The sequence below is a fragment of the Ptychodera flava genome, chromosome 7, assembly GCF_041260155.1.
Source record: "Ptychodera flava strain L36383 chromosome 7, AS_Pfla_20210202, whole genome shotgun sequence".
Taxonomy (NCBI): domain Eukaryota; kingdom Metazoa; phylum Hemichordata; class Enteropneusta; family Ptychoderidae; genus Ptychodera; species Ptychodera flava.
This window is the reverse complement of record NC_091934.1, coordinates 41,972,973-41,985,947: the sequence shown is the minus strand read 5'-3', so window position 1 is coordinate 41,985,947 and position 12,975 is coordinate 41,972,973. Positions and strand designations below refer to the sequence as shown.

General features: G+C 35.8%; 1 protein-coding gene across 1 annotated transcript; it reads left to right on the top strand.

Annotated features, from left to right (window-relative positions):
- The first annotated feature begins 5,528 nt into the window (after nucleotides 1-5,528).
- On the top strand, nucleotides 5,529-12,874 carry LOC139136514 (deoxynucleoside triphosphate triphosphohydrolase sahd-1-like). Its single transcript, XM_070704239.1, has 4 exons — nucleotides 5,529-5,942; nucleotides 7,657-7,757; nucleotides 12,479-12,639; nucleotides 12,754-12,874. The coding sequence occupies exons 1-4, from the start codon at nucleotides 5,636-5,638 to the stop codon at nucleotides 12,872-12,874; spliced, it is 690 nt and encodes a 229-aa protein (XP_070560340.1). The 5' UTR covers nucleotides 5,529-5,635.
- Nucleotides 12,875-12,975: the final 101 nt, after the last annotated feature.

Genomic DNA, 12,975 nt, shown 5'->3' with positions numbered 1-12,975 from the left:
GCACAACGTGCCGTGTACTTTAGCTCACTGAGGAAGTCTTCTCAAGTTGCCTAGGTAAGTTTTTCTTTGTCTTATCGAAACATTAAAAAAATGACGATTCAGGTACATATACGTGGTGAGTAACTTCAAGGTACATTGCAAAAATTAATGCATTGCAACGTTTTAACTTTAATCATGAATTGGATCGTTTACATGTTCGAGGTCACCGTTTGATACGTCAAATTAAAGCTAATAGTGTGCACATAGTGTTCATCTTTAAAGTCTTCAAGTTCAGATATTTGTGATCCATTCTGAAATGTTCCTAAAATCTCCTAAAGGATTAAGCCGGCAGCTCACAGCAGATCACTAGCGTGCACATGACAGCTCAAAAGCAGCTCATGGCAAGTAATCTAGTCCAAATTACTGTCATGAACGCTCAAAACTCATGTTCTGATGTAGTCGACACTATGAGATCCTTATTTCAGCATTGCATAATACATCAGAGCTCTTCTCAAATATGTCCAGCTCTCTTCAATTTCAATAAATGCTATTCTGTTTTATGGAATAAATATAGGTAACATCTGCATGCCTCATTCTGAATTGAAAGATATCAAACTGTACAAGCTATAAACTTCTTTTGCACTTACTAGAAGGGGGGGGGGTTCGTTCTCATGCAATTAAATTACCAGATTGACCAAATTAATAAAGGTGTACATTTGTATAAAGTCAACTTCACAACAATGAACGAGTTCACAAGTTCTGTTAACTACTCACTGAAATAGCACAAACATATCTCGCGTGCTTGAACTGTGAAGTTTTCCTCCAATTTGGCATTAATATCAGTCACAGATAGACTCTAAATGACAGAAGATTGAAAAAAGTTAGTTATAGATATGTGCAAATTTTATAACTGAATTATAGTGCCTGAGTGCGGGCACTCAAGTGCTGAAGTTGAACAATATCCGATATATGGATAGGCTTAAAATCCAAGCCAACACTCATTAAAAGGCCTTTTATAAGTAATATAACTAATAATAAGTAATACAAGCCCATTGCTAATGTCATTAATACATGATATTCGAAAATAGGCGATTTTGCCTATGAAGCTTTGGATCTACTCTACGACAACAACAGAGTGAACGTAACCTTTAAAAGTAGTAGTATACACAACATACAAGCGACCTAACAGCCGATACAGCTCACTGTGTCATGTAGAATAACTATTTTGTGACACATGAGTTGATGAAGAAGGTGAAAATCTTTGATAGCTCATTTCACGATGACCTGATAAAATGTCTAAAATAGCTGCAAAATACACATTTGAAGATTTCATCATAATTTGAACATATCACATTAATACCATCCCGGAGAACATATCAATCAAAGCTGTGAGACGAGTAGTTTTTTGAGAAACAATTTTTTGATGTCATTATTATTTCAATATATCACATTTAGATACTCCCTAGGAACCTGCATACCAAATATCAAAGCTATCAGGCGAGATTTGTTTTGAAAAACTGAATTTTTGACCAAACATGGCAAAAATTGCCAAAAATATAAAATTGTAGATTTCATTTTAGTTTCAATATATTACTGTAAGATAATCCCTGGAAACTAACCCACCAAATATCAAAGGTATCAGAGAAGCAATTTTTTTTATCAAAAATTGTGAAAGCTGCCCCAAAATACAAAATTGCAGATTCCATCATAGTTTTAATATATCACATATCTGTGGGACCTATATACAAAATGTCAAAGCTATCAAACAAGCATTTTTTAAAAAAACATTCTTTGAAATTGAAAAAAACTGCCCAAAATTAAGAAAATTGTAGATCTCATCATAATTTCAATACATCATATTTTTAACATCCCTATGAACCTAGGTACCAAATATCAAAGCTATCAGACAAGCGGTTATGGTGAGAAAAATTTTGATCACAATGGCAAAAATTGCCTTAAAATACATATTTGAATATTTTTACACAATTTGAACAAATCTGAAATAGTCAACCCTAGGAACCTATCTCCCCCATATCAAGGCTGTCTGACCAGTAGTTTTCAAGAGGAAATTTTAAAAGATTATTTGACCAAAGGAAAACAGCAAAATACCCCAAATACATAAATATGCAAATTTCACCACAAGAGGTCACCCAAAGTGAACTGCAATCGGACAAGCGTTTTCAGAGAAGATTGTTTTGACTAAAAGCAGCAAAAAGTGTCCCCAAAATACCCATATGCCAATTTCACCACGACTTATTCGAACTTAACTGACGTCACCCCAAGTGATCTAGATGTCAAATTTCAAAGCAATCGGACATGCGGTTTCAGAGGATAAAGCAATTGTTGACGGACGACGACGATGACGGACGACGACGGAAATTAACCTATTTGATAACCGGGTAAATGTGTTCCGCATCGCTTTAAGAGGTGCTAAAACACAAATGAAGAAGACTTTTGGACATTGTCAAAGGACAAAAGTTACGTTCATGGTAAATGTAATAGTATCAAAACTGACTTACCAAGTCTAGCAATCGGTTTTGGATGTTGTTTGCCATATTGTCGAGCAGGCGAGTGTACGAGGATTCTCGCTGCTCCATGGCTTAACATAGCTGCAATAATTGTAGCCTTGGTTGGCCGTGCCAGGCTTGGGCTTATGTCGTGCGGCGCAAGGTGCACGACAGAAATCCAAACCCCACGGCCAACCAAGGCAACAATTATTCAGCTACTGCGTACAGATATGATGAATTGCTGTTTGTGTTTCATTGGGTGCTCACGCTTTGACCTGCTTGACCTGGGTCGTTATGCTAATCTGACCAATCGCGGACAACCTTTCACATGATAAGTGACGTCATCGTGCATGATGTTTGCCTGCTGACAACAGTACGACGTGCATTTCCACCTATAGACGGTGTACACACGACGCTATGTGTGTGATTGGTACCTAGGGGAGAACCATTTGATTTCAGGGGGCTGGAGGAAATTGGTATGGCAGTAATTTTTTTTCTATTGTCTGTCCTGCATCGCAAATGTGAAAGCAATGCAATTTTTCGTAATTACCCGTTTTTTATTTGCGGTTCTTGAGTTAATTACACATCACTGGTTAACAACTGCACATCTAAAACTAACGGGTATTAGTATACATCTACCATCATGAACAGTATAATTTTGTGTGCGCTAAAAAAACGTACGACACTGCACAAAATGTATGTATGTATGTATGTATGTATGTATGTATGTATGTATGTATGTATGTATGTGTGTGTTGTGTCGGTGTGTCTGTGTGTCTTTATATGTATCTATTTATCCATGCGGAGGGTCTGTAATGTACATTGTGTACATTTACATGTGTACATATGAATGTGTGGGTGAGCCACAACGGAAGGGGGTTCGTTTCACAGCAATGAGTGGGTGACGATAGAAGACAATGACACTTGCTGCTGAACTGTAACTGGGAACGCACGTTTATTGACTGCAATACTGTTACATGACTTACATGTGCACGCTCTCTCGCTCACTGCCAAACATACATGGCATGCGTGCTTATAAAGCCTCGGTAGGACAAAACAATTTCAGCGGGCTGCGTTGTGATTGGCTAGAATGGACTGGTCCATAAAAGTTGTGTCAGTTTCCCTCAGGAACACGTGTAATACAAGAACACAACTGGTTTGAACTTGAAATGACTGAAATAACAATGTAAACAATAATAATAACACATTGCAATAAAATATAAATCAATAATGTAATTCACGACAAAATGTTTGTGTCCGTTGCAATGTAACGCATACACATTTGAAATTATGGCTACGTTCGTGGATACGTGTACACGCATGCGTGTTGAATTTACATGTAACAGTACATATTAAACCCATCTCAATTCACTGTACATCCGTAAAAGCGTTTTGAAATGTGAAAACAATTTGTCACTTCAGGCACCTCATACGTTTTTCATTTTAGACCGCCTATTTTGAAAATCGGTGGACAAATTTGGACCGTCGCAAAAGTTTAGTGGTGACGGCCTTGTTTCAAGACGATCGTACTTCATACGAGATCTCTCTGTATTTCATGTATTTGTCAGGACCGATCTTCCTACTGCTTACTGGGTCCCTTGCTGTGTATCGAATCACAAGAGACTTTGACATTCATGGTTTAATGTATACAGTATGGCAATACAGCCGAATGTTATCCCGTATGGAGAAGGCGCTATCACTGACGGTAACACTGAGAGTGACTTTCCTTTCTCAACTTTGTCAGTAGTAAAAGAAACATGCAATTTGCATAATAAAGGTGACCATTATATGTATAGTTTCGACAGCCAAAATAATTTTTAGTGGTCAAAACGCACAACCGAGATAATAATTCATTTCTAGCCCTGTGGTGGTAAACGTATGATTACAGTAATTGATAACAATATTTAAAGTAGTAATACTGACTGTCGTTTTTGTTTGTTTTTCAACGCTTTTTTTGTATGTTCTGGAAAACGTATCCCAGGCGTCATAGAGTTCACCTTACAGCTGTTAAACGTGTCGACATCTTTACATTTGTGTCAGCTTGATAGCAATGTAAGATAACTCTGCTCATTTTTGATCTGAATAGAGATGTTTAAAGGTGCCGTTGTGCTCGGGCGATCTCCACACCCTCATCCATAAGCGAAAGCATATTTTAGGTTTTGAAATCTTCCTACTGACTTAAGAGTGACAAAGCCTATTTACAATCTCCTTTTATAGTTGCAAATGGAGAACAGAATCAAGATTTCAACTATGTTCATCTTAAAGGTACAATGCCTTTGACATAATTCAAACCTAAACTGATGATAATCGCGGTTGATCATATGTGTAAATTCTGTATCTGAAACGGTGATAACTCCTGCCCATATTAAATAATGCCACATGTATTTCTGTAATAACCAGCATGCTAAACAAGAGATTAACAGCTCATCGTCTTCAAACTATAGACCATAGTCTAATAGACAGCGTTAACTCTCCTCATAGGGACAAGGTGTAAGCCTTGTACTTGGCACGGGTGGGATATAACAGCAAGCAATAAAAAATGTGCACACTATTGCATTTTAAAAATCGTGACTTATTATTCATTTGATAACAAAATAAGGGATTATTTATCTTTTCAGGAAGTTGTTGAATCTCTGTGACCTTTCAAAAAAGGTAGGTACGTATCTGATTTGATATTGAGTAATTAAAAATTTGCCCTTTGCACTTGTTCATTAACCGGTCTATCAATTATGTCAGCATACTTAATTAGCGCTAATTGTCACTTCACCCTCCGCCACGCAAAACAAATTATACTATCTTGACAAAAATATGCTTTGCCAAATAATCACCATCATTCTTCCGCAGCAACCATTGCCAGCCTACTTCACTCGAGCTGTTTTGTCCTTCATTGTTTCAGAAAGTGAGATTGTGTCAAAGCTCACAAAGAGTCAACATACTCCCGGTAAATACATGCATCGTCTTGATGTACTACTAATATATGCGAGACTCAAACTTATGCTCACAATTTAATTATTGTTTATATTGTTAAAGTGTGATCCACAGTATACCTCAGTCAACGTATCCGTTGCAAATCCATCGTTCATGACGTGACTTCAAGTTTACAACGTGCAAAGAAAGACGAAGACATCTGTACATCACGAAAAATTATCATGGCACATCCTCGCAGTGAAATCTGCCCATTTAAAACGCTGTTACATGAATTGAGTAAGCAATTAACTGCCGATGATATTGAAGACATGAAAGCCTTGTTAAGGGACAGACAACTAGCTCGGGCAGATGAAGAGAAAATTAAGACACCAATGGATCTATTTTACCATTTAGAAGTGAATGGTGACATTTCTGGTAACAACATGGATCTGCTAAAGAAACTGTTTAGAATCATGAAGAGGCCATCTCTGATAGAAATGTTGAACGAGTTTCGTGAAGGTAAACCTAAAAAGACGAAAAGTAAAAGACGTAAGTACATGAAGTGTAACGCTTTTTCAATGTCTTAGAGATGAAGGCTGATCACTCTTTCAGGATGGTTTTAGCGCGCTACTATGAAAACAAAATTGCGGAAATCATACCGCAATTAACAATGATGACACATTTTGTGCTGCTAATTATTAAGTCTTCCTGTCGTTGAGAAGCACTATATCTATTATATTAAAATAGGTAGAGTGCATACTCACAGTTAATAAATCAGAGTGTACTCATAGTTAATACGTTAGCATCAAATGCCATCACCTGTACACCTCTGAAAATGGTATTATTATTAACCTATGTCAGAACTTAACGTAGCTATGTAAGTTGTTACAATCAACCATATGACCCAAGTAAACTCTTTATAATTTTGGTCCTGACTTAACATGCATGGGCTCATAATTGACAAAGTCTGTAAGAACGTATGACCTTCATTTTGTTCTCAGACGACTAAATTCAATTCCTCGTGATCATTTCCTCGACACAGATTTTGATCACAATTTTTTCCTAATAGTTAATCCAATCTAGTGCCAAGTTCGTGAAACTAATTCTATTAATTAAAATTTGGATACTTAAAAATTAAAATGTATCATTCAATATTTTGCAAACTAAAATAGGTATTTACTGTTCAATCCGTTTTGACGCCTTGCACAACCATTCAATTATGACAAACTTAGAGAAAGGCTGCCATTACAGGTGAAGCAAGCCTTATTTCAATTTCAATAGTATTGATATGAATACTTTGTTATCAACTATATTCAGCGTAATTTAGTAACAACAATATTTTAGTAACAACAATGGTATAAAGTACAAATATAAATACAGTGAAATTATAATGATTTAGATGCTAAATGTCCCGACTGACGACATATTATCAATTTGCAAAAATACGAAATAGACATTCGGGCAAACTGTGCACCACTTTTCGCAGACGTATAAAAACTAGTTCATGAAGTCTTTAAAAAATACAGCTCTAAAATGATCTCAAAAAGTTTTAATAACAATTAATCATAGATATATTAATGATGTCATAAGTTAAGCGAATGTAAAATATCCAACTACCTCCAACACATGTATCCAGAAGAGTTGGAAAGTAACGGAAATTCGCTGACAGATTTTCATATATTCACTAGATCTCTGGTAATTGTAAGAGGATATGTATAAGGTTTGTTTTTCAGAGGTAAAAATCATGTACCAAATGAAATCATCTAATGAAATTTTTTCCCGACTAGCGCAGTAAACGTCACGACATGTTGTAAGCTGTAATGTGACGTAAACTCCGTCCTTAGGCACTGTTTGGTATGAGTAGATACTACAAGCACTTGCCAATGTTCTCCGAAAAATGTAACAACTTAGCCGGCTATTGAACCACTCTTTTTTGGGAGTGGAGATTTAGCCGAGCGGTTCTCTCTGTGGCCTCTCCGCTAGGCGACTGATGCCGTAAGCTCTAGGTTCGAACCCGATTGAAAACTAGCCGTATTTTCTCTCTTCGTCTGATCCTTGCTGGACGTCGTCATCAGGGTTTTTTGAAAAACTGATATTACGAGCCTCAGTTATGGTTGCTATGGAAACGTTTTATAAATATCAAGATCAACATATTTTGAAATGTTTGCAGAACAAATAGCTAGAACAAAAAAAATGAATTGCTATTATTTTCACTTTACTTGTAAATCTCCACTCCCTAGATTTTGTATTATCTGTCGTTTAGGTAAATCTTCAAAGGAAAAAACAGACACAGTCGATACTCAGAACATGCTACAACCCAGTTCTGATGAGAACCCGGAGGTACTTTGGTACGAAGTCCCAAAGGTATGCAAAAGTATAATGGAAAGGGTATTTTAGTAAAAATGAAGACAGCAAAGAAACTGTTTTCTACATAATGGTTAATTCAAAAAATAATAGCGACAGCGAGATATTGTTAATGCTTAGGGAGCATTCGGTTTTTTCACGGGGGTTAAGTGGAACTTAAGCGACAAATGAAATATAGAGGTGACCCCCTCTTCAAATTAAATTTCTAAATTTGACCCCCATTTAACAATTGTAGATTTAACCCCCCCCCCCCAATACATTTCATCAGATTTGATTCATTAACCCTTGGCAGCCAATGGACCTAGGGTGACGAACTTGGCCCTTCAAAAGTGTATACAAGAAAAAGAGTGACCTTCCTCTATTTTCAAACACAAATACAGCGACCCTCCCCAAAATGTCACAGTCAGTGTCAACAATATCTTAATTTACTTATAATTTCCCATTTGACCTTTGAACTTTCAAAGAACCCTTTTTGAACTTTACAAATAATCACTTAGGTGATATACCTATACCATAGTTGTTTTTCAGATCTGCTCATTCAAACATAATATTCTCATCACATACATTTACATCAATTGTCAAACGTTTATAAAAGCACAAATTTAGATAGGTTTGTATAATAAAAATATTCAAAGTTTCCTCACAGACAATGTATAGAGAATCAACATTTTTGGTGAAATTCCAAAATCCAATTTCTTGCACCAACATCCACTTGTATCCACCCTTGTCTTATCAAGTACATTAATATCAAAAATCAAATGTCTATATTACACAGATATAGCTAGTTTTGTATTGGAAAAAAATATTCATAGTTTCTTCATGGACCACCATGTATAGTGGATCAATATTACGATAAAATTCCAAAATCAAATTTTATGCACACACACATGCAACTGTAATCACCCTAATCTAATCAAGTACAGTAATATCAATGATCAAAAGTCTATAAATACATAGATTTAGCTAGTTTTGTATTTAAAAGAAATTATTCATAGTTTCCTCATAGACTACAATGTATGATGAATCAAGCAAGATTTCGATGAAATTCCAAAGTTATTTTTTTCAATAACTCTATACAAACCTGGGTAAAATTTGACCCCCCCCACCCTCAAATCTTTGATTTTAAATTTGACATCCCCCCAAAAAACGGTTTTGTAAAAGTCACTCCTCCTGCTTTTCACCAACCCCCTTCCTGTAAAAATGAATGCTTCCTTATGACCGCCTCCTCTTGCTAGTCTTATTACACTGACCCACTTGACTCTAAATAAACCCATGGACAGCCGAAACAAACGCGTGATCAAGGCTTTGAATGTAAATACTGGTAAAGAAATTTATCAGTGACAGCATAACCTTCTTTATCTTGATAAGCATGACATGTTTACTTTAGTTTGAATGTAATTAACTCTTGTTTATATAATTATTGGTAGCTGTATCGAATTGAGCAAGCTGATATTTATTCGGAGCTCCAATTTGCCTTACATGTATGAAAATCTGTCTGTCATGTCTTTTTGTCTTTTTTGTCTTTTTGTCTTTTTGTCTGTCTTTCTGTCTGTCTGTCTGTCTGTCTGTCTGTCTGTCTGTCTGTATGTATGTATGTATGTATGTATGTATGTATGTATGTATGTATGTATGTATGTATGTATGTATGTATGTATGTATGTATGTATGTATGTATGTATGTATGTATGTATGTATGTGTGTGTGTGTGTGTGTGTGTGTGTGCGTGCGTGCGTGCGTGCGTGCGTGTATGTAGGTAGGTAGGTAGGTAGGTAGGTAGGCAGGTATATAGGTAGGTAGGTAGGGATGGAGGTAGGTATGGATGGATGGATGGATGGATGGATGGATTGATGGTTGGATGGATTGATCGATGGATAGACGGATGGATGTGCATGCCGGCAGCAATGACTTGAGTAGTTGCACGTGTTAAACTGATTTTTGGTGAAGTGATGCCATGTATAGTGTAGATGTGCCATTCATCAAATGAACATGTCAGCATTACAAATATGCAAATGGGTAGGAAAAAAGGACAATTGTTAAAAATCAAGGATTGAGGAACAAATTATCTGGTCACTGTCAAACTTTGGTGTTAGGTATATTAGGCCGCGCACATTAAGCTGTATTGATATGATGCCAATATTAGTTACTTTCTATTTTAATGAATTATTTCTTCTATTTTTGCCATTTTTGGCAAAAACATCTAATTCTCTTAAACCAATGGTTTGATTGCTTCAAATTTTGTTTCAAAGGTTCCTAGGTATGGTTAAAATAGCATTAATTGAAATTATAGTTAAATATGCATATTTGCATGATGGGTAAAATCTTTCCAACTTTTGGTAAAAAAATCTGTTATTGGAACTGTTTATCCAATTACTTTAAAATTAGACGCGGAGGCCCTTATGAGCTGAAGCATTTTATATCTGATGAGGTATAAGATTGATTTGCTGTGGAATTTTTAGGTAACTTTTCTGCCGGAATGCAATGTCATGTGTACTACACTGTAAAGTTAAGTTAACACTCTTTGAATGCATGGACGCAGTTGAACGGTAAGCGTATTGAAGGTTAGAATACATGATGCACATTTGTTGAACACCTTTAATTTTGAGCATTCAGGGGGTGTTCAAGACTTGATATAACAATACAGAGCACTGATATTCAGTAAAATTATTTTATTCTAAAAATACACAAAAATTCTTTAGCAAAATACAATCCTTGAGTGTAAAATGGGCAAATATACACGGCCACTTTGTAAAGTTTGTCAGAGGAAAATACCAAGGGTGTTAACACCTTCCTATCAAAAGTGTAAACAAAAGAAAATCCCCATAAACACTGCAGATCGTTTTAAAAAAATATGAACAAAGTAATGATAAAACAGGTTTTACTTAAAAGTATTGCGGATTACGTTTTATGTTCATACTCGTTAAAAACGTACAAAAAAAACCTTTTGAAAAAACTCAAAATTTGGCTTACTCGTTGAACCACGTATATGTATGAAACACATACTCAATTTTTGTAAAATGGTTTCTTATTTCCTCTTGTATAGACAATTGAAAATTTTGGAAAAAAAGTTATTCAAGGCTTCTCTGATACTTATCCGCACTAAAGTAAACACAACATGTCAAGTTGTCAAAGTGTCACAGTAAGGCACAACAAGCAGAAAGTTGGGAAAGTTGGTCCTTGGCAGTGTAAAACCTTTTTACTTGTCCAATAAAGTCCTTCATAAAAAAGGGGTCTGATTATTTTTAATATCTTTAAATAACTCTTGAAATAAATCAGTAACATTTCAAAAATCTACTTCTCAGAAGTTAAAAACATATTAACTAATTTTGACTTTGTTTCGTTAGTTTTGTTCTGTATATTAACAAGCATTTGCTGTTGAACCTGGAAATTTCAGTCCTTACTGAAATTTACTCGTGAAAGGAAACTGCCGTCTGAAACCATTGGCAACAAACTAAATTCTAGCCGTTTCCTGACCAATATAGGAATACAACAAGCGACCTAGCGGTCGAAATAGCTCTCTGTGTCATGTAGAAAATCTTTGACAGCTCACTTAAGGATGGCCTTACCAAAAATGGGAAAATAGCTACACAAATTAAGATTTCATCATAATTTGAACATTTCAAATTAAGATTATCCCTAAGAACGTGTGTAGCAAAGCTATCAGACGGGTAATTTTTGAGATACAAGTTTTTTTACCGAAAATGGTAAAAATTGCCCCCAAAATAATCATAACTTGAATAACTTTCATAACTTGAATATATCATATTCTGATGCCTAATGTCTTAAAAGGTCTGAAATGTCTGAAATGTCTTAAAAATACAAATTTTGCACATTTCTGCATAATTTGAATAATCTGAAAAAGGCTATCAGTACAGACCTATGTCCTAAATATGAAAGCCGTTCTATGAGCAGTTTTGAAGAAGAGTTTTAAAGATTTTTTGACCAAAAATGACAAGAAGCGCCATGAAAAATAAAAATTCCAATATAACATCAAAACTAGCACAAATTTGACTAAGGTCATTCAGAGGGACATGTTTACCAAATTTTGAAGACGTCGAACCATCAGTAAAGGAGAAGAAGATTTTTGCCGAAAAATAGCAAAATGAACCTCAAAAATATAAATTTCCATATTTCATCATGATTTAAACATATCTGATTTAGGTAATCCCTGGGGACCTGTCATCTAAATATTAAAGGAATCGTACATGCTGTTTTGAAGACAAGGCTTGGGATGTACAAATTTGAGGACGATGCCAAACATCTACCTACTTAGATAAGCTCCGCGTCGTTGACAGCAAAGATAAAGTAAAGTTGCTAGGACAAAGAAACCTGCTGAGCTACCATACAAAATAATCTAACATTTGTTAGCATGCTATGATCAACTTATATATATTATTGCCTGAATACATGGGTTTATGTACCCGAGAGCAGGTGACAATTTGCCCGACGCAAGGAGGGCTAGTTGTCTCCTGCTGCGACATATAGCACTCGCCTATCGACTCGTGCTATATGGAGCGAATTATACCAAAATCGAGTGTATACGCGACTGCGATGGGGGTTATTGCTATCATATTTTATCAACTTGTGTGTCTTTGTTGTCAACCGTACCAAAGTATGGTAAGTGCTATAGAATGAAGAAGAAGAAAAACTCTTCTCACATGATTATTTCAGTTTCAAAAGCCCTTTATATCCTTTACCAATAGTGGTATTAATTCCCTCTACAGATCATTCAAGACCCAATCCACGGAACAGTGGCATTAGACCCTGTGTACATGGAAATTATCGACACACCAGAATTCCAGCGTTTGAGGGAGATAAAACAGCTAGGAACAGTGAACTTTGTATATCCAGGTGCTGTCCACACACGATTTGAGCATAGTATAGGGTAATGAATTACATTTATACCATCGTTGGTGTTGTTCTTCATAGAGACCTGAAACACTGAATATCTTTTGTTGGTGCTTTACATCTTTGTTTTCTATATAATGTAATTTCAAAGGACCTGCCACTTGGCTTTAAGGATGGTCAGGCATTTCAAATCTCAAGAAAGTCTGGGAATAACAAGAGAAGAGGAGTTGTGCGTTGGATTGGGAGCACTGTGTCATAATTTAGGCAAGTGACTTGCTTTGAAAAGTATTTTGGTTTGTACTCGTCATTATTTTTGAAACGTCATCGATGATTTCTACAATTTCATCAAGATGTAATTGATTTCAAATATTAG

Excerpts from the sequence above, each read along its gene's own strand:
- LOC139136514 (XM_070704239.1), top strand. The coding sequence starts at position 5,636 with ATGGCACATCCTCGCAGTGAAATCTGCCCATTTAAAACGCTGTTACAT. Across the intron at positions 5,943-7,656 it reads AAAGACGAAAAGTAAAAGAC|GTAAATCTTCAAAGGAAAAA; the intron begins GTAAGTACATGA and ends TCTGTCGTTTAG. Across the intron at positions 12,640-12,753 it reads CGATTTGAGCATAGTATAGG|GACCTGCCACTTGGCTTTAA; the intron begins GTAATGAATTAC and ends GTAATTTCAAAG.